This window comes from Brassica napus, chromosome A3 (genome assembly GCF_020379485.1).
Source record: "Brassica napus cultivar Da-Ae chromosome A3, Da-Ae, whole genome shotgun sequence".
Classification (NCBI taxonomy): domain Eukaryota; kingdom Viridiplantae; phylum Streptophyta; class Magnoliopsida; order Brassicales; family Brassicaceae; genus Brassica; species Brassica napus.
In genome coordinates this window covers 20,896,229-20,920,245 of record NC_063436.1, presented here as the reverse complement: position 1 = coordinate 20,920,245, position 24,017 = coordinate 20,896,229, and the positions used below count along the sequence as shown (strand labels likewise).

At 34.3% G+C, this 24,017-nt stretch overlaps 6 protein-coding genes across 7 annotated transcripts; 3 read left to right on the top strand and 3 right to left on the bottom strand.

Annotated features, from left to right (window-relative positions):
- The first annotated feature begins 2,109 nt into the window (after window positions 1-2,109).
- Window positions 2,110-3,619, top strand: LOC106444225. Of its 2 annotated transcripts, none has more exons than XM_013885723.3 (4): window positions 2,110-2,471; window positions 2,587-2,675; window positions 2,912-3,114; window positions 3,345-3,619. In XM_013885723.3, exons 1-4 carry the CDS (start codon window positions 2,197-2,199, stop codon window positions 3,477-3,479), a joined length of 702 nt encoding a protein of 233 aa, XP_013741177.1. In that variant the 5' UTR covers window positions 2,110-2,196; the 3' UTR covers window positions 3,480-3,619. The 2 variants fall into 2 exon arrangements, with proteins under 2 accessions (XP_013741177.1, XP_013741178.1); XM_013885724.3 differs by having other exon boundaries at window positions 2,112-2,471; window positions 2,590-2,675.
- A 175-nt stretch (window positions 3,620-3,794) lies between these two features.
- LOC106444226 (cytochrome P450 705A22) lies at window positions 3,795-8,063 on the top strand. The gene is made up of 2 exons (XM_013885725.3): window positions 3,795-6,364; window positions 6,793-8,063. Exons 1-2 carry the CDS (start codon window positions 5,429-5,431, stop codon window positions 7,432-7,434), a joined length of 1,578 nt encoding a protein of 525 aa, XP_013741179.1. The 5' UTR covers window positions 3,795-5,428; the 3' UTR covers window positions 7,435-8,063.
- Window positions 8,064-8,299: 236 nt separating this feature from the next.
- On the bottom strand, window positions 8,300-12,818 carry LOC106439747 (probable DNA helicase MCM9). The gene is made up of 19 exons (XM_013881253.3): window positions 12,364-12,818; window positions 12,182-12,284; window positions 12,007-12,115; window positions 11,791-11,929; window positions 11,465-11,706; window positions 11,230-11,329; window positions 10,903-11,000; window positions 10,697-10,762; window positions 10,507-10,599; window positions 10,208-10,324; window positions 10,059-10,131; window positions 9,822-9,888; window positions 9,670-9,751; window positions 9,363-9,484; window positions 9,217-9,284; window positions 9,029-9,138; window positions 8,871-8,918; window positions 8,648-8,800; window positions 8,300-8,534 (listed from the first exon to the last, which is right to left on the bottom strand). The coding sequence occupies exons 1-19, from the start codon at window positions 12,492-12,494 to the stop codon at window positions 8,479-8,481; spliced, it is 1,977 nt and encodes a 658-aa protein (XP_013736707.2). The 5' UTR covers window positions 12,495-12,818; the 3' UTR covers window positions 8,300-8,478.
- A 2,780-nt stretch (window positions 12,819-15,598) lies between these two features.
- On the bottom strand, window positions 15,599-18,973 carry LOC125607063 (polyubiquitin-like). Its single transcript, XM_048776646.1, has one exon. It carries the CDS (start codon window positions 17,808-17,810, stop codon window positions 16,680-16,682), a length of 1,131 nt encoding a protein of 376 aa, XP_048632603.1. The 5' UTR covers window positions 17,811-18,973; the 3' UTR covers window positions 15,599-16,679.
- A 202-nt stretch (window positions 18,974-19,175) lies between these two features.
- LOC106439748 (c-Myc-binding protein homolog) lies at window positions 19,176-20,959 on the bottom strand. The gene is made up of 6 exons (XM_013881254.3): window positions 20,806-20,959; window positions 20,280-20,370; window positions 20,056-20,128; window positions 19,884-19,932; window positions 19,658-19,781; window positions 19,176-19,459 (listed from the first exon to the last, which is right to left on the bottom strand). The coding sequence occupies exons 2-6, from the start codon at window positions 20,295-20,297 to the stop codon at window positions 19,352-19,354; spliced, it is 372 nt and encodes a 123-aa protein (XP_013736708.1). The 5' UTR covers window positions 20,298-20,370; window positions 20,806-20,959; the 3' UTR covers window positions 19,176-19,351.
- Window positions 20,960-21,072: 113 nt separating this feature from the next.
- LOC106439749 (3',5'-nucleoside bisphosphate phosphatase) lies at window positions 21,073-23,247 on the top strand. The gene is made up of 4 exons (XM_013881255.3): window positions 21,073-21,420; window positions 21,526-21,959; window positions 22,372-22,541; window positions 22,620-23,247. The coding sequence occupies exons 1-4, from the start codon at window positions 21,136-21,138 to the stop codon at window positions 23,030-23,032; spliced, it is 1,302 nt and encodes a 433-aa protein (XP_013736709.1). The 5' UTR covers window positions 21,073-21,135; the 3' UTR covers window positions 23,033-23,247.
- Window positions 23,248-24,017: the final 770 nt, after the last annotated feature.

Sequence of the window (24,017 nt, the reverse complement as noted above, 5' to 3'; positions counted from 1 at the left end):
GTAATAAAAATTATATGTAACAAAACAACTGTTGTAACAACGATCTACTACAACTTTAGTTTAAATTATATGTCCAAAAAACTTGGGATATTTTATGCAGTTTCCTTTTCTAATATATAGATATTATTTTCACGAATGACATTTTATTAAATAAAAATTAAAATAATAAAAATATTTCTATACAAAGTTACAAACATAAATAACCATGCTATGTTTGATGAAATTAATATTTGGAAACTTTTAGAAAACATAAAAACATATAGTTACTTTACAAAATTAATGATAGAAAATAATTAATACAAATTACAAATCCATGAAAATCTATATCATTTTACAAAAGTATAACAAAAAATTATAAATAAGAATATATATTTGCAGAATCTAGGTCTTGATTGATAGAAATATTAATAAATCAGTAGTTGTATGCTAAATAAGTATGCTAAAGATACACTATGCTCTTATAAATATATTTAATAAAGTGATTGATAAAGCAGTAAATGGTTGGTGTATAAAACTATCATTTAAAATTAGTATATGATATATCATTTTTTATATCTAAATAATATCTATATATATATATATTTATATTTATAATATATAAAATATATATAGTCTTTACTGATAATAATGAATCATAATTAATTAATTATATATATACATTTAATTATATTTTAAGTATGAAATATCATTCTTTTAATAATTTTATTTTATAAATTTCATTTTTTGGATATAATACAAATAAGGTTTGCAGATCTTTTAGTAGACTAACTGGCGTTCCTTGATTCGCAAAAAAAAAAAAAAAACTTAAAAGTCCACTAAACTTGATTTTACCAATATTCAATTGATCGTATGGAAATACGCCTATTCTTAACCTATACGAAGGAGCAAACAAGCAACGGCTTTGCCCATTTGATTAGGCATTCTCATTTTATGATATTATTGAATTAAATAAATTATTTGTATTAAATTGTTTTAAATTCTTTATATATTATAATTCCAATATTCTACCAAAAGCTTTATTAGAAAGTATTGGACAAATAGCATTTATAGAGAATTGGTATTTTCTAAATGTTTTTCTAATTATTGATTAGATAAAAAATAGCATAGTGCTTATGCTAATGTTATGTCAATCAAAGTCTAAGGATTACTGGATTGTTAATTTGTTATCTTATTTTAATTCATCAAATTCTAAAATCCTCAAACTTTACAAGTTACGTGACACTGGATTGTTATCTTATCTTAATTTGTTTTTATCAATCATCTTATTTTTTTAAAAAACCTAATTTCTCAAGTATCCCGCAATCAATCTCCTATGTATTTCGCATATAATCAGAAATTTACCCTTTTTTTTTTTTTTTTTTTTGGTCAAACTTTAGAACGTAGATAGAAAAGTGATCCCTCTACATTTTCTCCAGTCAGAAATTTGAGAAACACATAAAAGAAAATGAGAAAAAGATTATGATCGCACCAAACTAAGTTTTTGTTCCCAAACTAACACTCAAGGCTCAAAGTTACAAAAATATGTTTCATTAAAGAGATAAATATACACTTATATTTCTTGGATTAATTAATCCAAACCTTGTTTAGAGTTAAGAGGTGAAGTTTTGGAATTAAGATTTAAAATTTTATAAAATAAAAAATAAATACTAAATAATTTAAAATAAAATTTTAAAAAACAGTTTCAAAAAGTATTTTTGAATTATAAAAAGAAAATTTGAAAAAAAAAATAAAAAAAAAAAGAATTTCAAAAAAAAAGTTATAAAAAATTTCGAATCTAAAAACATATAATCTGAAACTATAAAAAAATTTATTTTTTCATTTTTTTATTTTATTTATTTTTATTTATTTTTGTTTGTTTATTTAATTTTAAACCAAAGATATTAGAAATATTTTACCTTTTAGTAAATATCATTTTTGTGACTTTCTCTTGTGTCATTTTTGAGACAAAAACTCAAAAAATGCTATTATTGACAATTGTCCAAAGAAAATGAATAGAGCAAAAATAAAAGATCATATCCTCATTTCTTGGCGTGTTCAACCTCCTTCCAAAGCGTAACTACAACTAAAAGCCTTTTATCTTAAGCATGCGCTTAACCAATACCACACACAAATTGAAAAAAAAATACAAATGTATTTATATAAAGTTGTCCCTATGATTTTCGAGCATCTTGAATTGAGAAAACAGATTTGGTAGATATGTATCTTAGTCGGAGAATGCAGAGCGGTAGTTACACGGTGTATAGGCAGGGACTTGCGGAGGTTTTGCACACATACAACAAGGTTGAGAGGAAGACATCTATGAATCCATATCCGAAGATTATTCTATTTGGAAGAGACTATAGTAATCAAATGAGTCCACAAAGTCTGAAGTTATCAAATCCGGTTAATGCTGGGAAGTACTTTAGTAATGATTTCAACAACTCTAAGATGCAATCTTCTCCTCCAAACCCATGGTTTAATCTTCCATCTTGGTAATCAGCTCTTTCTCTTGACCTGTTTCCTTACAAAAGATTACTACAACCATACAACACAGACATATGCATTTGAATAGGATCTTTTCTTTGGACTTATTTTGATTGCAATTAGCAGGGGAAGATGGGTCATAGGTTCTGTGATTTCGGTGGCGTTATCTTTCTGGAACAATAATAGGATGCAACAACTGAAACGGATTAAAGGTATTGTATTATATCATCTCAGAGCTCTTTTGTTGGCTTATTTAATTTACTCATTAACTTATTGATAAAAGATAATTGCAGGCATCACATTATTTGTTAATAATATTTTGTTATAAGAAAACATTATTCACAGAGATTATGTAACAAGATGGCGTGCAAAATGGATATATGTCATGTATACTGAATAATATTGTGTTCCCTTAAAACATAGTATAAATTTGAGCGATGTGATGCAGGGGAGGCGGAATTGGCGGTGGAAGGGATAGAGGCTGTAGCAGAAATGGTAGAAAAAGTGGCGACGGCGACTGAAGACATGGCTGAAGAAATGGAAAAGATTCTGCCTGAGCAAAGTAAAATTAAACAAGTGGCTGTAGTTCTGGAACACATTTCAGAGGTTGCTGCACATGAAGCACATGTAACACATGATTTCCTTCAGAAGGTACATATTGTATCAATGAAATCAGTATATGAAATGTTTTACTGAATTTTACCAGTTTAACACTAAGAAAGGTAAACTTTCAAAAGATAATATTTTCAGTATAAGATAATCTTCAAACTCCGAATTTCCTAATATATCATATGCTCTTTACGTTTGAGGGCGGCAACAAACTAATAAGCATATATAAGGTTTTGATTGTCGTTGGGAAATAAAACATACAAAAATTTCAGGTGGAAAAAGTCGCACAAGATTTGGATGCGTTGGAGGCAATGATAGAGCCTTTGGTGGACAGAAATGAGGCAAATGCTGAAACTAAGCAACAAGATGATAAAAAAGAAGCAAACTCTGAGCCTTCACGCCACTAAACTGTTCATCATCTAATTTAAACGCCATAAATATATGTTAAAAACTCTCTGTATATTTATTTTTTTGTTTACTCTTTACAATAACTTGTGTACAATATTTTTACAGATATATTATCAAAGCTATATAGTTTTTGACTGGATTTGATTGGTAGTGTCTTACGGAAATTGTATTAGTATTAGAGAACATGTATATTTCTCTTGGGCATGATTGATACAGGTTTTTTAGGGAGGGTCTCTTAGCGAATATAAGAGACGTTTCTTAGCTTTTAAGTAAAAAAGTTAAGAGACGTCTTTTATATCTCTTATTTAGGAGACATCTCTTAGTTTTTTTAGTTAAAAGCTAAGAGACGTCTCTCATATTCTCTAAGATACCCTCCTAAGAGACATGCATTAATCATGGTTTTAGGCATGGGTCTTCAGTTCGGGTTCACACGGTTTCAATTTTTGGAGGAGCGTAAAAATTAGCCCTCTTCAGATATTTTAAAAAATTTGGTTCAGATTTGTTTTTTTTTTTTTGCTTCACAGTTTAGATTTAGTAACACAACATAAACTTAGTTGACCTTGTTTCAGTTATAATACAGGTTTCAGTTATATAAATACATGTTTATGACTGTAAAGTAGTGATGTCGGGCCTTAGTCCGCTGGACCAACCCAAATGGCCTATATGCAGGACGGGGTTGGTCAATATTTTTTCAGACCCAAATAATTGTGGGCCTCGCGGAACTGGACTGCATGGATCCACACTGAAGGGGGTTGGCACATACAGATCTCGTGGGGGTTTGCGGGTGACCGTCAAATAGATCAATCCGACAAAGTGCAGATCCATTTGTTCACTTTCTTCTTCGTTTCTGAATGCAATATCTTCTTCGTTTCGACTTCTATCATTGATTCCATGCTTCTTTGTTTTGATTGCTTATCAAATCTCTCTCTTATCATCTCAATTTAATTTATCGATCATTTTCGATGACTTCATTTGTGATTCTCTTTTTCTCCTCCTCTATAGGCTGTGTTAAAGCTCAATTGTCACTGCATGATACTCTTTGAATTGGTTGGCTATAGCATGATTATGTCGGCTGTTAAAAGTTTTTAAACGGAAGATGATATATATTAACAAAATTAAAATTGAATTCTTTTTTGGTCAACTTTTTAGTTGAGAGATTGTTTTACAATCCATTTTTAATTGATGAGTTTTATTATTAAAACCCCCTAAATTAACGCCCTATTTTTCTTTATGTCGGCCTTTCAAACGGCTATATATGTGTTACAATGTTTGGGTACAAGTAGATGATGCTTACTTGCTCTTAAGATCTTAAGCTCATCATTAAGTTATTTCAATTGTTTTTCTTAAGCTATCCAGTAGAGGTAACTAATTCCTCGCCTAACAAGTCATGTGTTATTTAATGTTCAAAAATAAAAAAAGTTAAGTGTGATTCTTACATTACTTGACACTAGACACTTCTACACATTTATTGATATAACATCTGCGTATTTTACACGTATATTATATATTACAAACTTTTGACAAAGTATATATTTAATTTTATTCCATGCTTTAAAATCTTTAAATCCATGTGGAACCCTAGTTGTCACCTTGGTCCACAAAGACTCTTTGTTAAGTTATCCAACATAGTTAATTTATTGTCTTGCTAATGCTATATGTACGTTTTCTTATGTAAGAACTTGGCACTTTCGTTTCAATGCACTGAAGATGCTATTATCCATGTGGACCTTAGTTGTCACCTCGGTTAAATTATTCAGATTAGTCATTGTTAAGTTATCAAATAGAGTCAATCCCTTGTGTTGCTAGTTGTGTGTGTTCCTTCAGTCGACACTCAACACTTTTAAGTTATGTGCACAGTGCACATGTCACTTACGTGATTTTTCCTCTTCGCTCCGACCTTGCCTCTTATTTATATAGGTTGAGATCCCTACAGTCTCTTTACTAAAAAATGGCATCAATAATCACCGGTGAATGTCAATATTTCATCTTAATCCTCTTATGTTTCTTCGCATTCATCTGTTTTTTTCTCTTCTTCACAAAACCAACACATAGCGTCCGTTTGCCTCCGAGCCCTCCTTCTCTTCCAATCATCGGCCATCTTCACCATCTCCTCTTTTTCTTACTCTACAAGCCTTCCCTTTTCTTTTTTGATATTTTACCCCTCGAGTTCTTACATACGCTCTCATCCAAATATGGAACTCTCCTGCTTTTCCGAGCTTCTTTCTTCCCCTTCCTCCTTGTCTCTTCAGCCTCTGTAGCCTACGAGATCTTTACGACCCACGACGTGAACGTTTCATCTCGCAACCTTCCTACCAACGAGGGGTCTATCATCTTCGATACGTCTGGATTCGTTACCGCACCTTATGGAGGATACTTTAAGTTCATGAAGAAACTCATTGTTACAAAGCTGTTGGGACCCAACGCGCAAGTCCAGTCTCGAAGCATCCGTGAAGACGAACTAGAACGGTTACGTGGGATCCTGCTCGATAAGGCGAGGAAGAAGGAGAGCGTTGAGATTAACAAGGAAGCGAGGAAGCTTGTCGGAAACATCGTTGCCAGGATGACAATGGGAAGGAGTTTTACAGAGGAGAACGGTGATGTAGAGAGTATCCAAAGTTTGGTTGCCAAGGCAAATGCTTCGAAGATAAAGATGGCCTTATCAGTTTTAATTTTCGGACAGCTGGAGAAGGTTGGAATTTCATGGTTCAAGAAAAGAACAGTTATAAAAAAATTTGACAAGCTGATAGAGAGGTGTCTTGTAGAACACAAAGAGAAACCAAACAAGGATCAATGTATGGATATGATGGACGTGTTGTTGGCAGTTTCTGAAGATCCAAACGCAGAATACAAGATCACTAGAAACAACATCAAGGCGTTTTTGGTGGTAAATGTTCCATCACTTTTTCTTTAAAGGAGAACGTTAGTTTTTTCACCTGTGATACTATTTTTACATTTACTCTTAAAAGATAACTATTTTTGTAAATACTTTAAACTTATGATAAAAAAAAAGACTAAATTAACCATCAAAATCAATTTGAAATGTTTAAGAATAATTTATGAAAAATTTATAGAAATTTCTAAATCCACCTACCCCTAAATACTAAGAGCTAAACAATAATCACTAAACCCCAAACTAAAATGTAAAATATTTAAATTGAGGGTATTTTTGAAAAATGGTAACCAATTTATGATATTTCAATCAATGTCTCATTTTTTTAAATGCAAACAAACTTTAACCAATTCTCCAAATTTTTCATACAAAAAGTAAAAAAATAATAATTAAGAGTTAAAAAAACATATGTTCAATTGTAGGAGCTTTTTTTTGGAGGCATTGATACCTCGGTGAACTCAATACAGTGGACAATGGCCGAGATCATTAACAACCCTATTATTGCTGATAGATTGAGAGAAGAAATTGATTCCGTTGTAGGGAAGTCAAGGTTAATTCAAGAAACGGATCTGCCAAACCTCCCTTACTTGCAAGCGGTCATCAAGGAAGCCCTAAGATTGCACCCACCCGTGCCTATAATACCAAGGGAATTCAATCAAGGATGTACGGTAGGAGGGTTCTTCGTACCAGGGAAGACAAGACTTCTGGTTAACATTTTTGCTGTGATGAGAGATCCAAATGTCTGGGAAGACCCTCTTGAGTTCAAGCCAGAGAGGTTTCTAACCTCTTTAAGTCCAGGGCAAGAAGATGAGAGAAACAAGCAAACATTGAAGTACCTTCCTTTTGGTGGCGGAAGGAGAGGATGTCCTGCATCAAATCTAGGTTATATGATTGTTGGAACAACAATAGGAATGATGTTGCAGTGCTTTGACTGGAGTATCAAAGGAGAGAAGGTCAACATGGATGGATGCTTTAAAGAATTCACAGAAACCATGGCTTATCCTCTTACGTTCACTCCCGTTACTCGAATATCCACCATTGACTCGGAAACGTTGCATACATAACAGACTTAACAGTGCTATAGAGTATATCTTTAAAAAGTAAGAAAGAGAACTCGCTCTCTATTGATTGTTCCATCTTCTCCACGTACCATCAGACATATAAGCTTTCCCGTTTTAGTATTGTTTGCTCGTAATTCTTTTTTTAGTGTCTAAATCTATTGAACGTAGTGACATACGTCGAGTGTTGGTGTCTTGCACTAAAAGTTCGAAAATTCTCCATAAATTCCCGGCGAAACAATATTTTCGTTATATATTTACAAAAGTCAAAATTTTCGATTTCTAAACGATATATATTTATCCGTTATGTATACATTTTTAAAATTCAAAATTACCAACACATTTCTGTCGGATATTTGGTAATTTGTCGATAATTTATAAACAAATTTGTCCACATTCATCTATGAATACCACATCTTACACATGATCTTCTAATTGTTTTTGTTTGTGGATGGTTAAATCTCGTATAAATCCGGAGACAAATTTATTTACACATGAATATGCAGAAAGTATATGTGAATTCATGGGTTTGTCTCTACGACAACCAAAACAACAATAACTTGAAGTTAAAATGTCCATGTTTAACTTGTCATAATAATAGGAATTTTATGACTGCAGAAGTTTAGAGGCATTTATATATCAATGGGTTTATGCTGGGAATTGGGATACATAAGTTGATATATTCATGGCGAATGACCTTATTATAGTAGTACTAGCGAACTTATATTGCGGATAAGTTAAACAAACCTACCACGAGTGTAGATTATGGCATAGGTACCGTTCAGTTGGTAAAAGATGCATACATGGAAAATTTACGTCCTCCAAACTAATAGGTTTTGGAATGACCACATATTGGCAAGTCACACTGAACTACATCGAACACGAACATATTTTTAACCTATTAGAGAAGTGTCAGTACCTGCAAAATACACTTTAAGATAATACACACATCTTAAAAGTAAGTTTACTCCCAAGATAGGGAACCTCAACAACCCGTCAACAACCGAATCACATATACAAATAAAAAATTGCAGATGAATTATTGCAGACCTAATAGATGTCGTCTCCTCTAAGCTTTTCAAGGATAAGCGTCTCTTGCTTCGCATCTGTTGGTTGCTATATGTTAAGGATTCAAGCGGCCAATGCTCCCGACGATGACTGTAACTAAACATGAAAAACTAGAAACGAAAGTTTAGGTAACGTTTGAAAAAAAGGATACATTCCTGATCTGGTTCTTCGGAGAAATTAGAGTGTAACGCGTTCCCCATACTGTCTACGATGGCTGAGATGGTCATCGACGATTCAATACATAGGATTGCTGTTATTGCATCCAACCGCGTGACCTCGTTTCTGAACATAAGCCTTGCATGAGCTGTGTGTCAAACCATTATACAATTTAATCCTTTTTTTCCAGTAATTTGATTGATAAACAGAAGAACTACCTTGAGCTAGACGGATTAAGCTTTCTAACATCCGCACGGTTGTTCTTGCTGCAACTCAAGAGTAAAATCAAATCAAATTACATGAAGAAAGATATTACCTTAACTTGTGATCTATCTTTGGTTAATACAAGATAATAGCCTCTGCAGAATAAAGCTACCTGCATTATGTGTTGATGATCTTCTTTGGAGACGATAATAACTTGAAATGATTTCTTCTGCTTCCTTAGACAGGACAGGCCTGAAGTTTCCTTTAACAAACTGAATGTACCTGTATCGGTCATGATCAAACGCATATGTCATCTCAGATGAAAACAATTTGTAACTATTGTGTACACATCTATGATACCGTTGAAGCATCGGTAGTGGCCAAATCATAGTCAGATCATCGACATATCTGCCTTCTTCTATTTGCACCTGGTTAATTCATCAAAAATAATAAAGATATTTAACATTGTCACAAATATAATATTAGATTTCCTTAAAGGAGCATACCTCGGCAAGGATGTGAGAGGATACAACTTTATCCCATTCAGGATTTTTTGTATCTAGAAGAACGAGTACAATATCAAATCTGCTCAACAAGGGACCCGAAAGTGCAGTATTGACAGAAAGAGCTAAGATTCAGTTAAGAAATTTCTGAAGAAAAATATCAAAGCAGGAAGGCTTTCTCAACTGCTGATTCAAGGAAGAAGTGTCTGACTCTTTAAGTGATATTGCATCATGAATTTGAAAAAAAAAACAGAAAGCATGTATGAAAGCAAAAACTTGTTTAAGGTCTAATAAATCTGAAAATGGATACACTGATCAGGATCATATTGTCCTTTAGGATTTGTAGCACCGAATACGATTGTCTTTGTGCTAAGAGTCGTCACAAGGCCCGCCTTCAAATTAACAAGACACAATAAGATAGAGACAAATAGAGCTGATCCTGCGACAAAAAGAAATATGTACCTTGGCAACGCTTATACTTTGTTGCTCCATTGCTTCATGTATGGTTGCTCGGTCATGCTCTCTCATGCTTCCAGAAAGATTACAAAAAAAAAAAAAAAATTAGTTATAAATAAGCCTCCCAATAAAGAAGATAATAGATACAAACTCGATGCAAAGATAGTTCTTGTCCGTGACAAAATTCGAAAGATTCAGCACACCACAAGAACATTTCAAGCAGATAAAATTACAGATGAATACCTATCAAATTCATCAATACAGCAAAGTCCACCATCTGCAAGAACAAGAGCCCCAGCCTCCAACATCCACTCTCCTAAAAACAAATTGATAGGAATAAGTTGAAAAAAGTGTTATGAAACGCGAGAAATAGGCAAGATGGAAGTACTTACCTCCATCCTTCACTGCAGTTACAGTCAACCCAGCACTTGTGCTTCCTAGTCCTGTTGTGATTACAGCTCTGTTGCTAAGTTTTGCAGCAAACTTCAAAAACTGAGATTTTCCAGTTCCTGCCAGATATCAACAATGTAAACGGAGGACTCATAAAAATATAGTCATGCATAGAGCTCAATGAGCTAGTAACAACAAGAAAACACAGAGGACATTTTCAGTTTTTCTTAACATCAATTTAGTTTGGCGAGAAAAACTTAGAACTCAATAAGAAAAGTACTACTCAGTGGTTGACACCGACCTGGATCTCCGATAAGAAGCAAGTGAGACTCTCCCCGGACTTTTGTACCAGAAGCATCAACATGTTGCACACCTCCAATTAGTGTTAAGGCAACTGCATATAAACATGCACATGCATGAACATCTTTCTAGACAATTTAATGAGAAGAGACGTTTGACAGAAAAATGTAGTCATTATTGGCACACCATACCTGCAAGCTTAACAGTGAAGAGACCAACAACTTGAGGACAGATACCTCGTAAGATAGCATTTCTCCCTGACTTGATCAAATACGAAAACATTTGACATTGATTTTAACAGATGAAATACGAAAACATTTGACATTGATTTTAACAGAAATCTTCCATACGTTACAACAAAATAGGCAGAAAAATCACAAACAGTTAGTTTTTTTACCTTTCAAAGGAGTATCTTTGAAATGGCTCCAAAAGTTCTTGAACTTCTCAATCAATTCATCAGAGATATCAATTTCTGATTTGAGTTCATTAGTTCTTCTAGAGAACAGCATGATAACCGGAGAAAAGTGAGTTATTAACAGAAACAGTAATCATCAAAGCCCCAACAGTAACTCTGGAAAAAAAAATCTTAAATGGAACTAATAGCTACTTGTTTAGATTAGCCTAACCATTTTTATAGTCAACTTTTAGCATGAGGTTGGTAAAAACTTCAATGATGTAACTGATACATAGAGATTGCTTTATCAAAATTTCCAAGCCATTTTACCTGACATGATTGGCAATCACCATAGGTTCAAGGTCACAGCGAACATCTTTTAAGTCATGAGACCATTTTGAAGTCAAGATTCCAGAGACAACAACATCATCTGCTTTAAGAAAAAGCAAATATGTTACTTAAACCAATATCAGGATATTGATAGCTTAAAGAATGATTACACAGAGAATCTTGGAACTATAGCGATAACATTGATGCATAGAACAATAAAAGAAAGTTTATATACCTCCAGCTTTAACATTGTCAACGAGGTCATCTTTGAGGACGACTAGAATGGACCTTGGGATAACACCAACACCTAAAACCTGAGTATTCTCTTGGATTTTGATTTCTTGATAGTCATGGCGTGTGACTGTATCATCCACAGGATCAAAGTTTGTTCCTTCACAAGACTTAGACCGCTGGGAAGGACAAAACGGCGGTTTCACAATCGAGTTTATTGATTCCAACTCAGGGAAAAGAGGAAACCTATACACAAGAAAACAAACTCATAAGAACAAGATAATTCAAAATGAGTTACAAGCAGCACAAGAGAGAAAACATTAACATTACATGTGTTTGCATTTTCGGCATCTAAACATCCTCTCTCCCTCATACATTTTAACAGCTCCAGATCTGATCACTGTGCCTTTCAACATCAGGAGAATCCCACGGTGCTTCACTCTAACCCGTCCAATACTTGGGAAAGTGTCTGTTGACAAAAAAAAAACAAAACAAAATTAAGCAAAAGAATATGTATAACAACAAGAGGCAAATACACACACACACCAGAGCTTCGTTCAAGAGGGGAGCCGCTAGTGTTAATACGCACGTGTATGAATCTCTTCTCAATCCCAATCTTGCTCTCGAATTTCTTCATATGCTCCAACGCTATTTTCTAAAACCCCAAACACAAAAAGTAACTCTATCGAAAGATGATTCATCACTAAATTGAGTTACATACGAGAGCGAGAAGGGCGGAATCGTCGAAGAGACGGAGGTACTGTTCGGGATTGGAGTAAACGAGACGCGCCAGGTGGGGATTGTCATCAACGAGTTCTGCGAATCTGGAGAGTGTGTGTTATATAAGTACATGTCGTAGTTTGAAAGAGAGATAGAGAGAGAGAAGAGGTTGAAGGCATTTACTCGAGGAAGAGAGGGTAATGAAGTTTGGGATCGGAAGAGAGAGCGATGTCGCGGAGCTGATCGGAGTAGTGGCTAACCAGAAACTCCGTCATCGATTCTATGTGCTCCGCGGTCTGTGTCGGCGTTTCCATCGTCGTAGCCGCGCCGGTGAAGGAGGGAAAGGTTAATGGTTTATTAGCGCGGGAAAATTAATACGCCAATTTTGGCATTTATTGCTAAAGTAGGTGGCTGGCTTCACACAGATAAAAATGGATTTCCTTAACTACTGGAAATGAGTTGGGCCTGCGGACTAATATATACATACGTAATAATTCTTTATTTCTAATGTTTATTTTATAAGAAAGTTAAATTATTAAATTAGATACAAATCATAAATTAGTATTATAATCTGAAGAGTCAATTAATTATGTATTTTTTGAAAGTCCATTCGCGGTTCAGGTTCGGGCATTGTCAAGAATTCCTTCAAATCCAAATATTGTTCTCACTCAATCACTTTTTGCAAATATGGATCATTTATTTTAGAGAGTTTCTCCAGTGATGAAAGAGCATCGATTTGCGTAGATCTTATAGTATATATGGAAAAGACAAAACAATAAAGTTTTCAGCAATTTGAATATTGATCCGAGGGATACTCTCAAATTGGCAGAGAAGGAGTCTATACTTTGGATGGAGGCACAAAGTTCTCTTACACAAGGAATAGATCAAACTCGGCCATCAGTAACATCGATGGTGCCGACAATCCTAGGTAGATGGTGTTTTACGGATGGATCATGGAAAGATCAGGATAATTTTTCGGGACAAGGTTGGTATAGCACACTGGCAGGATTTGATGGTTTAATGGGAGCAAGAAATACACGGGCGAGTCAATCGCCACTTCATTCGGAGATGGAAGCCCTTATTTGGGCAATGGAATGCATGAGAAATCTACGACAGTTTTCGGTCATATTTGTAACGGATTGTTCTCAGTTGGTGAAGATGGTTTCGGAACCAGAATAATGACCACTTTTGCAAGTTTTTTTTTTGTTTGAATTGAATGTTAAATTTAATTCAAAAAAGAAAGACTTTGTTACAACTATGTGTGTCCATTCCTAAGATTTTCTATACAAGTTTGGAGAAAAACCGAATAGAAGAATATAAATTTTATCTCCCTTAACTCATCAACCTCCTCATCCTTATCTTCTACCGCGCTCTCACTCCTACTAGGCAGCCAGCTCTCACTCCTACTGAATCTCCTCATCGCAAATCAACCATCCCAATTCTACCTAGCTCTCACTCCTACTAGGTAGCCAGCTCTCTCTCCTACTGGATGTCCAGCTCTCTCTCCTATTGGATGTCCAGCTCTCACTCCTACTAGACCTTCTCAACCAAAACTTATAAAAATAATATTCAAGCTCACTCCCACTCCCTTCATCGAGTGCTAAACCAATACTCCATCCCTTTTGCATAATCCTTATCACCCCTTCTTTGTATCACAGTGAATATGTTTCTTATATTCTTGTCCAATCTCTTGATCAGAACCTCAGCAGGAGATGGAAATTCTCCATGTCTCCTTCTGTTTCTTTCTCTCCATATCGTGTGTACCACTGCTTGAAACATATATCGCACTGTGAACAGCTCAATCTTTCTCCCGTTATAGCCACCTGAAATCATTCTTATAAGATCCTCCCATATCACAGTGTACTGATCCTTAAGCACCCCCCGCATCAATGCTTCCCAAACTTTTGCCGAGTATTCGCATTCAAAAAATAAATGACTCAAGAGTTTCTATAGGTTCTTGACATAGATTGCATCAATATCAATATTCCAATTTCTCATTCTATCACCTGTGGAGAGCCTTCCACGCATAGCCAACCAGGTAATAAAAGAGAACTTTGGTGTAGCATGTTTAAACCAAACACCCTGTTTGCAAGTTATTTGGAAGACAACAATGTCTTAAAAGAGAAGTTTCAACAGTTCAGAGCTCATTCATATACCACAGACACATAATTTAAGGGCGGATAGTCTAGCACGCAGTGCAAGAAGGCAATCGTCTTTTGTTGTCCATATAGATGCGGAGATGGTTTGGTTTACAGAGTCTACATGAGTATGTTTATGTTGCTGATAAAAAAAAATATAAACCTTTAATATTCATATTGGTAATATGTGTATTACATTTTGTTCTTTAGTTTCATAGTTTTATATATATAATATAGATTTTAGATCAAAAAAATTTATATAGTAATATTTTTTAGATTTAAAACTAAACACTTATCGAAATTGTGGACTGAAAAGAAATTCGGTGGTACTGAAAGGATTATAAACAAACACAACCTGAATACCAACAAAATAACAATTTTGTTTTATTTTTAAAACAGTGAAACAAAACCACAAAAATAATAAATTAGAAAGCATTATCTATGTATTCTTTCAGATTATATTTATTTTATGTTTATTATTTGTGAAATTTTTAATGTTATGTAATGTTTTAATTCTAGTGTTTCTTGTTTCCATATATTTTTAGTATTTTAGTTAATTTTCATTTTGTCATTTATATAATGTTCACTATTTTAGTTTTAAATATTTTATTTTAATAAACTTTCTGATTTTATGGATAGATTCATTATTAACATAAACTCATTTGTGATTTTGATGTTCTACATCTATAAATACAAATTAAGTTATTTTAGGTTAGGAATATGATTATTTAATATTATATATATATAATATTTAACATAAGCATACAATTTATATTTTACTACATATTTTCAATGATGTTTTACCTTTAATCTTAAATTTAATATTGTAATAATCTGTATTTGGATTATATTTCTAATAAAAATCAGAGGAACTGTCTACAATATTAGTCATCAAAATCATAAATTATATATAAGATAAACGTGATTATGATATTATCGGTAGATATTGTTAATATCTATTTATTAATTAAATATCCTAAATATTATGATAAGCATATATATATATTAAAATACTTTTTAATAATATATATATATATATATTGTAGAATAGGTTAATTTTTATTAGTTATCGTACTCTCGCATGATAAACATATATTAAAATAAAATTTAAATAAAAATATATTGATTAAAAGAATGACATATCCTAAAATCATGAAAAATATGATAAGTAATTAAATTCACTTATTAAATAATAGTATTATAATACAATAAGTTACATAAAACAAATTTTTAAAAAATGTGACCAAAATTATAATAAACTATTGATTTCTTTTTAAGAGCATCAGCAGTGGAAGTATCTCTCCTAATCTCTTATCATTAAAAATTTAATAAAAGAAGAAAGAGAAAGTGGGATAGAGAGAAAATAGAAGAAACTACCTGGACGAGAGACGTTCAGCAGGTAAGGTATTGATTCTACATGTGTCATGTTGTTAGTGGTGTAATATTTTGAAAAAAATAAAAATTAATTCATTTTGTTAAAATATCAATATTATAAACTGAGAGACTATGTTGAAGAATCCAAACGGTTGTTGATGCTCTAACATCAGCTTAGAAACAACCTACTTCATCTCGCTTATTGGTTATGTAATTTTCTGTGCCCGAATCTATTAACTTTATTGATATATATTTAAAATGTTCATTTCATATACTCCCTCCGTTTCTAAAAGATCCATGTTATAATTTTTTCACACTTATTAAAAAAACATTTAAAATTGTATTTTCCAATACATTGTTTTTCTTAATTAACTATTTCCAATAACTTTTAACCAATGATATTTTATTAAACACAATTGTATTTTTTGAAAAGTATAATTTTTCATTAATTAATGTATTAAAAATGTAAAAAATGTATCTTTTTGAAATAATTTTTTTTCTAAAAAATAGATCTTTAAGGAAGAGAGAGAGTATCATCTATTTCTGTTCTGAATACTATGAATTACTGCTTTAAAAAAAATAATATACATATATGAGTTAGTATAGTTTGGGTCCGAATCCTAGTACGGGCAAAAGCATAAAAGGCAAGAGCCTGGCTTTGAAGAACACGCTTGAATAGCACCACCGCACCGTACTAAGTACTAACAGCAAACGCAAAGTCCAGGAATAGCCATGTTGTTCGTCACCTCTGCCATGCTCGGCAATCCAAGCGCCCTTATCACCGGAGTTTCAGGCTCCCTCATATTGCGAGGATGATTCCCTACCAAGGGGGTATCTCGGTTTTTTCTATTTTTGTGTGTTTAATCATTCTTAATTAGGTGATCATCAGATCAGTGAAAAAACAACTTAGAGTTCGTTCCCGTAAGAAAAAATCCAATTTAAAAATTTAAAAACAAAGGAAAAAAAACGAATAGCTTAAAGTCTATTTTATGGGAAATTAAGCACAAGGTAAAGTGTTGACTCCTTTTGGATGTTATAATCTGCAAGCATGTAACCATCCTCCAGTGGTGTAGTTGCAAATATGATTCTCTGCTGGTCTAGTGCGATTCCTTCCTTGTCTTGAATCTTTTTCTTAAGATTGTAAACTGTGTCTGAGCTATCAACTTCTAAGGTAATGACTTTTCCATAGAGTGTTTTCACAAATATTTGCATTCCACCACTTAAACGATGGACGTGAAGGACTGACTCCTTCCAGATCTTGTTATCCACCAAACGGCCATCCTTGAGCTGTTTACCGGCAAAAAACAACATCTGCTGGTGCGGAGGGATTCCCTCTCTATCTTGGATCTTGGCCTTGACCATGTCAACTGTGTCTAAGCTTTCGACCTCAAGGGCTATGGTTTTGCCTGTAAGAGTCTTAACGAAGATTTTCATAATTCCTCCCAACATGAGAACCATGTGTAAAGTGTTGTCGTTTTGGACATCGTAATCAGCCAAGGTACAGTCATCATCCTTCATAATACGTCCGGCAAAGACCAATCTCTGCTTTTCGATAGGAATTCCTTCCTTATCTTGTATCTTTGCCTTGAGGTTGGCAATGGTGTCTGAGCGTTTGACGACAAGAGTTATTCTGGTCTTGTCAAACATATTTACGAAGATTCGCATCCTAAATTTGAGAATCAAGTGGAGAGTTGACTCTTTCTGGATATTGTAACTAGCCAACGTACGGTCATCCTCAAGGCTTTTCCCGGCAAAAACAAGCCTCTGCTGGTAGTTAGGGATACCTTCCTTATCGTGTATCTTTCCCTTGACGTTGTCAATGGTGTCTGAGCTTTTGACCTCAAGCATTATGGCATTGCCTTCAAAATTATTTACGAAGATTCTCATACCTCTAAACCTGAGAATCATGTGGAGAGTTGAATTGTTTTGGATATTGTAAATAGCCAAGGGACGGCATTCCTCAAGCATTTTTTTCCCAAAGACAAGCATCTGCTGGTATGTAGGGATTCCTTCCTTATCTTGTATCTTTTCTTTGACTTTGCAAGTGGTGTCTGAGCTTTCGACATCAAGAGTTAAGGTCTTGCCAGTAAAAAATTTAACAAAGATTTGCATCGACATCTAGAAACAATAAAAAGTACAATTCTCGTTAGCACACACGAAATCAAAAGTAAGTGCAGAACATTACAAGGGTTCTAACGAATATCAAGAAAGTCACCAAAGCAGAAAACAAAGAAACATTAACGGATGAGTAAAAAATCTATGAAAAAAGATATACTTTGAGAGAAGAATTCAAGAAAGATTTTCCGAGGAGGGTGAGGTTCAATATACAACAGGGGGTGAGGTTCCTTATATAGGAAGAGAAACTTTTTGAGATAAATATGAATCCTTTAGCAAAAAAAAAAGAAGAAGCTAACTATTAATCTTAAAATATAAACAATTTATTTAAAATTCAATCGTACATTAATCACAAATCTCAAATAGTGTAGAATCATTCCATTCCTCTTTATCTCAGCTGTGGACTTTAATAGTTCTGCTTTTAAATTTTTCCACACCATTCAATGCTACTAAATGATATACTCTTTTCTAAGGTTGCTCTGGTGAATTACTGTGTTTCATCGTTGAGTACTTTATATCTTACTCCTTGGTTAATAACATCATGGGTATTCTCAGGCAGATGTTAGCTGCCAGACTATGGGATCTTCAACTGTCTGTTATGTCGATAGAACGTAGAGGGAATAAGATGTTTTCACTGGACAGGGTTAGTACTGCCGGAAAATGGATTCAGAGGAAGTAATGATGGAGGCAATATATTTTCGACAAAACCTATCACCTTTGCATGCGGAATGTGAAGCTCTGATTTGAGCAATTGAGTGTATGAAGACTCTGTAGTTCTCAGATGTAGTATTTGTGACAGATTGTTCTCAATTGGTGAAGATAGTGTCATCACCTGAAAAATGGCCAGCGTTTGCTACACACATGGAAAAATTATGTCGCAGTAAGACTTTCTTCCCTAACTTCAAGATCATACATATTCTAAGGGCACAAAATATAATGGTGGACAAGGTTGCACACGGTGCGAGGAATTCTCCTTCAGTTATGCTATATGTCGATTCACTATCCCCGGTTTGGTTGTCTGAATCGGTAGTTTCATAGGCTAATAGCCTCTTATGTTGTAAAAAAAAAGTCTATATTATTTGATTAGTCACCTTATAGCCAATAAAAGTAAAAATTACATAGAATAATAAAAACTACTACTGTTACTATTTTTTTTTTTATCTTTTATTTTAGAAACATAATATAACTCCACAATATTTGTTTTTAAAAATATTGAATATGAAACAACAAAATCCTATTGGTTAGTCTCACCCCTACGGTAAATCCAAAAACAACTCTTGTTTATAATGTTTTACAAATCTACTGATCGATTCAGTTTGCTTTGATCTCATGCAAAAACTGAAATAATTTTTCTTTTTTGACTAAATATTTAAAACGGAAATAATCTTGATCTAAGAATTTTGAATATGTGGATATTATTCAGTGGAACAATCAACAAGTCAGCTTAAATCAGCGTATAGGCAAGCAAAATGACACTCAAAATACTAACAGTAACGGAGATTGAAAATGTCGCAATGAGAATTACATATACAATAACGAACAATTTAGTGGTGAGGAGGAGCCACAAGGGCCGTGTGTTCGTCTTCAATGACCTCTCTCTCATCATCATCCTTCGAAGAGTTTCGGGAATGCAAGCTCTTCACTCCTTCTAACTGCAACATTAACCACAAACAAAATGCGCCAAGTAGTTTCAGTATATCACGGGTGACTCGATATGTATTAATGATTATGGATGGTGAAGAAAGCTATTGTAAAGCCACAATAAGGAACTACATAAGAATGGAATCATGTGCTAATCAACTATAGATGGTTTAGCGATGAACTTTTAAATTCAAGTTAGGAAGTGACACCTCTCTCAACGTTTCTTGATGTTTAGCAAAAAGCTCATTGTACTTTATTTGAAGATCAGACTTCTCAGCTTGAAGCTTCTCGTAATCAGACACTGAAGGACCTCCTAGCTTTTGCTGGATGAACCTGAAACAAAAACAAAAACAAAAACCAAAGCTAGGAGGTCCTTCAGTGTCTGATTATAAATCATATACCGGTTAGAAACAAAGTAAATGTCCATGAACTTACTCTAAAGCAGAGGAAGGCTTGTCATTCTGCTCATATAAAGCAACCAGAACTACAAATCCGCATTGTGTTCCAGTACATATAAAAGAGTATAAATCAAAATATTATGTCAGAAACCAATCAAACTATTTGATAGGTTAAGTGATGGTGTAATATAGAAAAATTGAAGCAATACCTTTGGTTAGAGAATCAAGAACTCCACTGGACTCTAAATACTTCCTGAAAGCTTCTTTCTTCGCTTCTTTCTCCTGATTCATGTATAAACACAAAGTATATCAAGAAAGTAAGAGATAAAATAGTGAAGAAGCAAAACTGAGCTCAGAGAAAAAGAGACAATTTTAAGGGTGAGACTACATTCAAATTAGTTTTCTTTCTTTCAGACAGGATGGAAAGAAATACCTCTTTGAACCGCATCATCTCCTTGTTGCAAAATATACAACACAAACTTCGATTTTTTATATTATCACAAGCATGGACTTTTACTTAAATCCTGAAAATATCAGAAACACCAAAAGCTTTATCAATTCAAGATTATATCATCAGAAACAACGGCGGACATTGTTAAAACATTATATAAATTTGAGCTCAACTTAAACATGGCAGAAGCTAATATTTTGTAGATAGGTCTCTTTACAACTTAACTACCAAACAGACTGAGAACACAGATCTTCCTCTTATTCATCCCCAAACCTACCACATCTCATCAGTTCCACTAAAACTCTTAAATTCCCACAATCGAGTTACATCAGACAGTATATAAATAACGAACCAAATTAATCACTTTTTTTCCAAGAAAATGAAGAAACAAATAGTTTCCAGAGATCTTTGTACATCTCCAGATCCAGTAATTTCTTTTGCACATTCCATATATAAAACCCAAAATCAATCTATTCATATTAATGTCGGAAAAAGAGGGATTATTTACCTTTGAGATCCAGAAAACTGTGTCGGTAGGTGCTTCGGTTGTGTTCTTAAGAACCAAAGGTGGAAGTGTCTAAATTTCGTCACCAATCCTTTCGAGTCTCTTCGTGTTGTGTGAGATTTGCGTTTTACATTAGTTACCATTGTAACTTTTGTCAAAAATTAAATTTTAACATGTAACCAAAACAAATATGGATTGCGGTCCAGTCGTACCGGCCGGTCTGATGCGACTGTCTTCTTTCTTTTATTTTTATTTTCCCAATTTTGCTTTAACATGTTTTCTTTTCTACTTTCTCGCTGACGATCGAACTCACGGCGGTTCCAAAATCCAACCATGGAGAAGAAGAGAAACAACAAGAAGAATCGTGGCGGTAGCAAGAAGAAGAAGACGACCTCTGACCAATCAGAGGCTATAAAGTCGATCACCGATTGGCTCTTCGTAGGCTCTTCTTCCTCTCCACCTCTCTCCTCTCCTCCTCCCGATGACTTCGCCGTGACAATCAATACCGCTTCTCTGAGACGCGGAGAGAAACTGGTCTTCGAGCTTCACTCTCATTCAAATCGCAGCGATGGTTTTCTCTCTCCTTCAAAGCTCGTCCAAAGGGCTCATACCAATGGGGTTTCGTTTCACATCCTACAGTTCTTTTTTTTTTTTCTGATTAACCTGGGCCTATGGTGGGCCTTAAGCAATGATCTGATTTGCTTATGAATGTGAACAATGCAGGTGAAGGTTCTTTCTCTAACCGATCACGACACAATGGCTGGTATTCCAGAAGCAGTAGAAGCAGCGCGTAGATTCGGTATCAAGATCATCCCCGGTATAGAGATCAGCACATTATTCCGGGTAGAGTCCGGTTCTGAGGAACCGGTGCATATACTCGCGTACTATGGCGCTTCCGGTCCGGCGATGTACGATGAATTAGAAAACTTCTTGGGGAAGATAAGGGATGGGAGGTTTGTTCGCGTGAGGGAAATGGTGTCGAAGTTGAATAAACTTAAGGTACCTATCAAATGGGAACACGTCACCAGGATTGCTGGCGAGGATGTTGCTCCCGGTAGGATGCACGTTGCTCGAGCGCTTCTTGAAGGTGGATACGTTGAGAATTTACGACAGGCGTTTACTAAATATTTACATGATGATGGACCTGCTTATGCCACGTACGTTCCCTTAGTTTGACATGATTAATAATGAGTCCTCGTGTTATTTTTAGCTCATGATTGTACTTACTGTAGATAGTTTGTAGCTGTGTTCATCAGCTATGTTTGTGTCTGTTATCTAGAGATCTAACATGTTTGAAGGGAGTGTAGGCATGCTAGATTGGTCTAGGATTTTGTTTTCGGCATTCGTTGAGAGTTACATTATCTTTTATAGTGTAGTTGTGTTGTGAACAAACGTGAATCAACTCGAAGAAAAACTAAAATTGTATTGAGGCAAATACCCGTTTTTAGGATTTGTATATTATTATGTGAACGAATAATTTTACAATCCTTTATACTCGTATTCAGATGTAACAAGTTATTTTTGGTGGATTGAGTAATGAAGTTTACTCACGGACAACTATTTTCGCAGAGGGAGCGAGCCGAAGTCCGAGGAAGCAGTGAGACTTATATGCAAAACCGGTGGTGTAGCTGTTCTTGCACATCCGTGGGCGTTGAAGGACCACGTCAGTGTTATTCGGAGGTTGAAAGATGCTGGACTTCATGGAGTCGAGGTTTATAGGAGTGACGGCAAGCTAGAAGGTCTCTTTCTCTCTCTCTTTTCGTCTCTGTTTTATCTATCTATTTTATTTACACTGAAGTTTCATGGTTATTGAACAGTGTTTAGCGAGTTGGCGGATACGTACAGTCTACTGAAGCTAGGAGGATCAGATTATCACGGTAAAGGCGGACGCAATGAATCAGAATTAGGGAGCGTAAACCTTCCTGTGAAGGCGTTGCAGGATTTTTTGAAGCTTGGGCGTCCTATTTGGTGTGAGGCCATTAAAGCAACCATGAGAACGTTCCTTGAACAACCATCTGATTCAAACCTCTCCAATATCTTGAGGTTCGATAGGGCGAGGATTCTGAAAGGAAGCTCGTCTTGGTCCTGCGGTGGGGAGTTGATGGACCGTTGTTTAGCGATTTGGTTGACAAATGATGAGAGAGAAAATGACGAGTTTGAGGCTCTTAGATCGAAGCTCTCTTGTTTGTTAATCAGCTCAAAGGGATCTTGTGTCACCGTTGGTGCTTAAATACTCTAGTGAGATCTCTTTGTATGCAATGTGATGTTGTAGACAATCGAAATGACATGTTAGGCTCAGATTATGACAAACAGACTGATACGCGGTCGGATCATTTGGAAAAATGCAATGACCAATAATATCAGTAGCGAGCTGATTAGGATCTGGTTCAGATTCCTATTCACTATTATTGCCAATGAAATGAACTCGTTAATGTCCTCTTTTTAGTTCTAGTGGACGAGTATGCCTTACTGTTGCTAATAAACGTGTACACTCCTCGACACAGTACGAACATATGTTGTTTTGCAACGCAAGTCACATTTTATTTTCAAGAAAATCGCTGTGTACATTGTATACTCTCTAAACCGAATGATTTTGCTAGCTAAAACAAGGAGTTTGATCCTCAATACTTAAAAATATGTTTCATTTGTGATACTTTTTTTTATTTATCTACACAAAGGTTCATATCTAATCCAGTAAACAACTGTCAAGTAGATTTATAATTCACTATTTGATTATATTATATATTTTGACATATATATATATATATTTATACATCTATGCATTTCTAGATATTGATGGTGGTGAGAAATGGACAAGAAATTGAGAAAAGAGAGAAGAATTTTTTGTTAAAACTTTTTTGTTATATCCCTTGTAAGTTGTTACAATCATATTGCCATATAATATTTTTCAATATTTTTTTTTGTAGTCATGTGTCATCACCGAATGATTTTTATAATCTTTAAAGAAATAAGTTGGTCCATCTAAATATACAATAAGCTATTTATTAAACTAAACATAAATTCATTATTACTGTTCTTCATTATATCCTTAAATAAAATTACGGAATTACCTAATTTGACTAAAATATATATGACAATTAAGGATTTTGAATAGTAAAGATTTGATAAAAATTAAGGTATCTTATATCATATTTGTTTAATTTTAAAATATTAAAATAAATTAAACAATCATATTGCCATATAATAAAAATTTA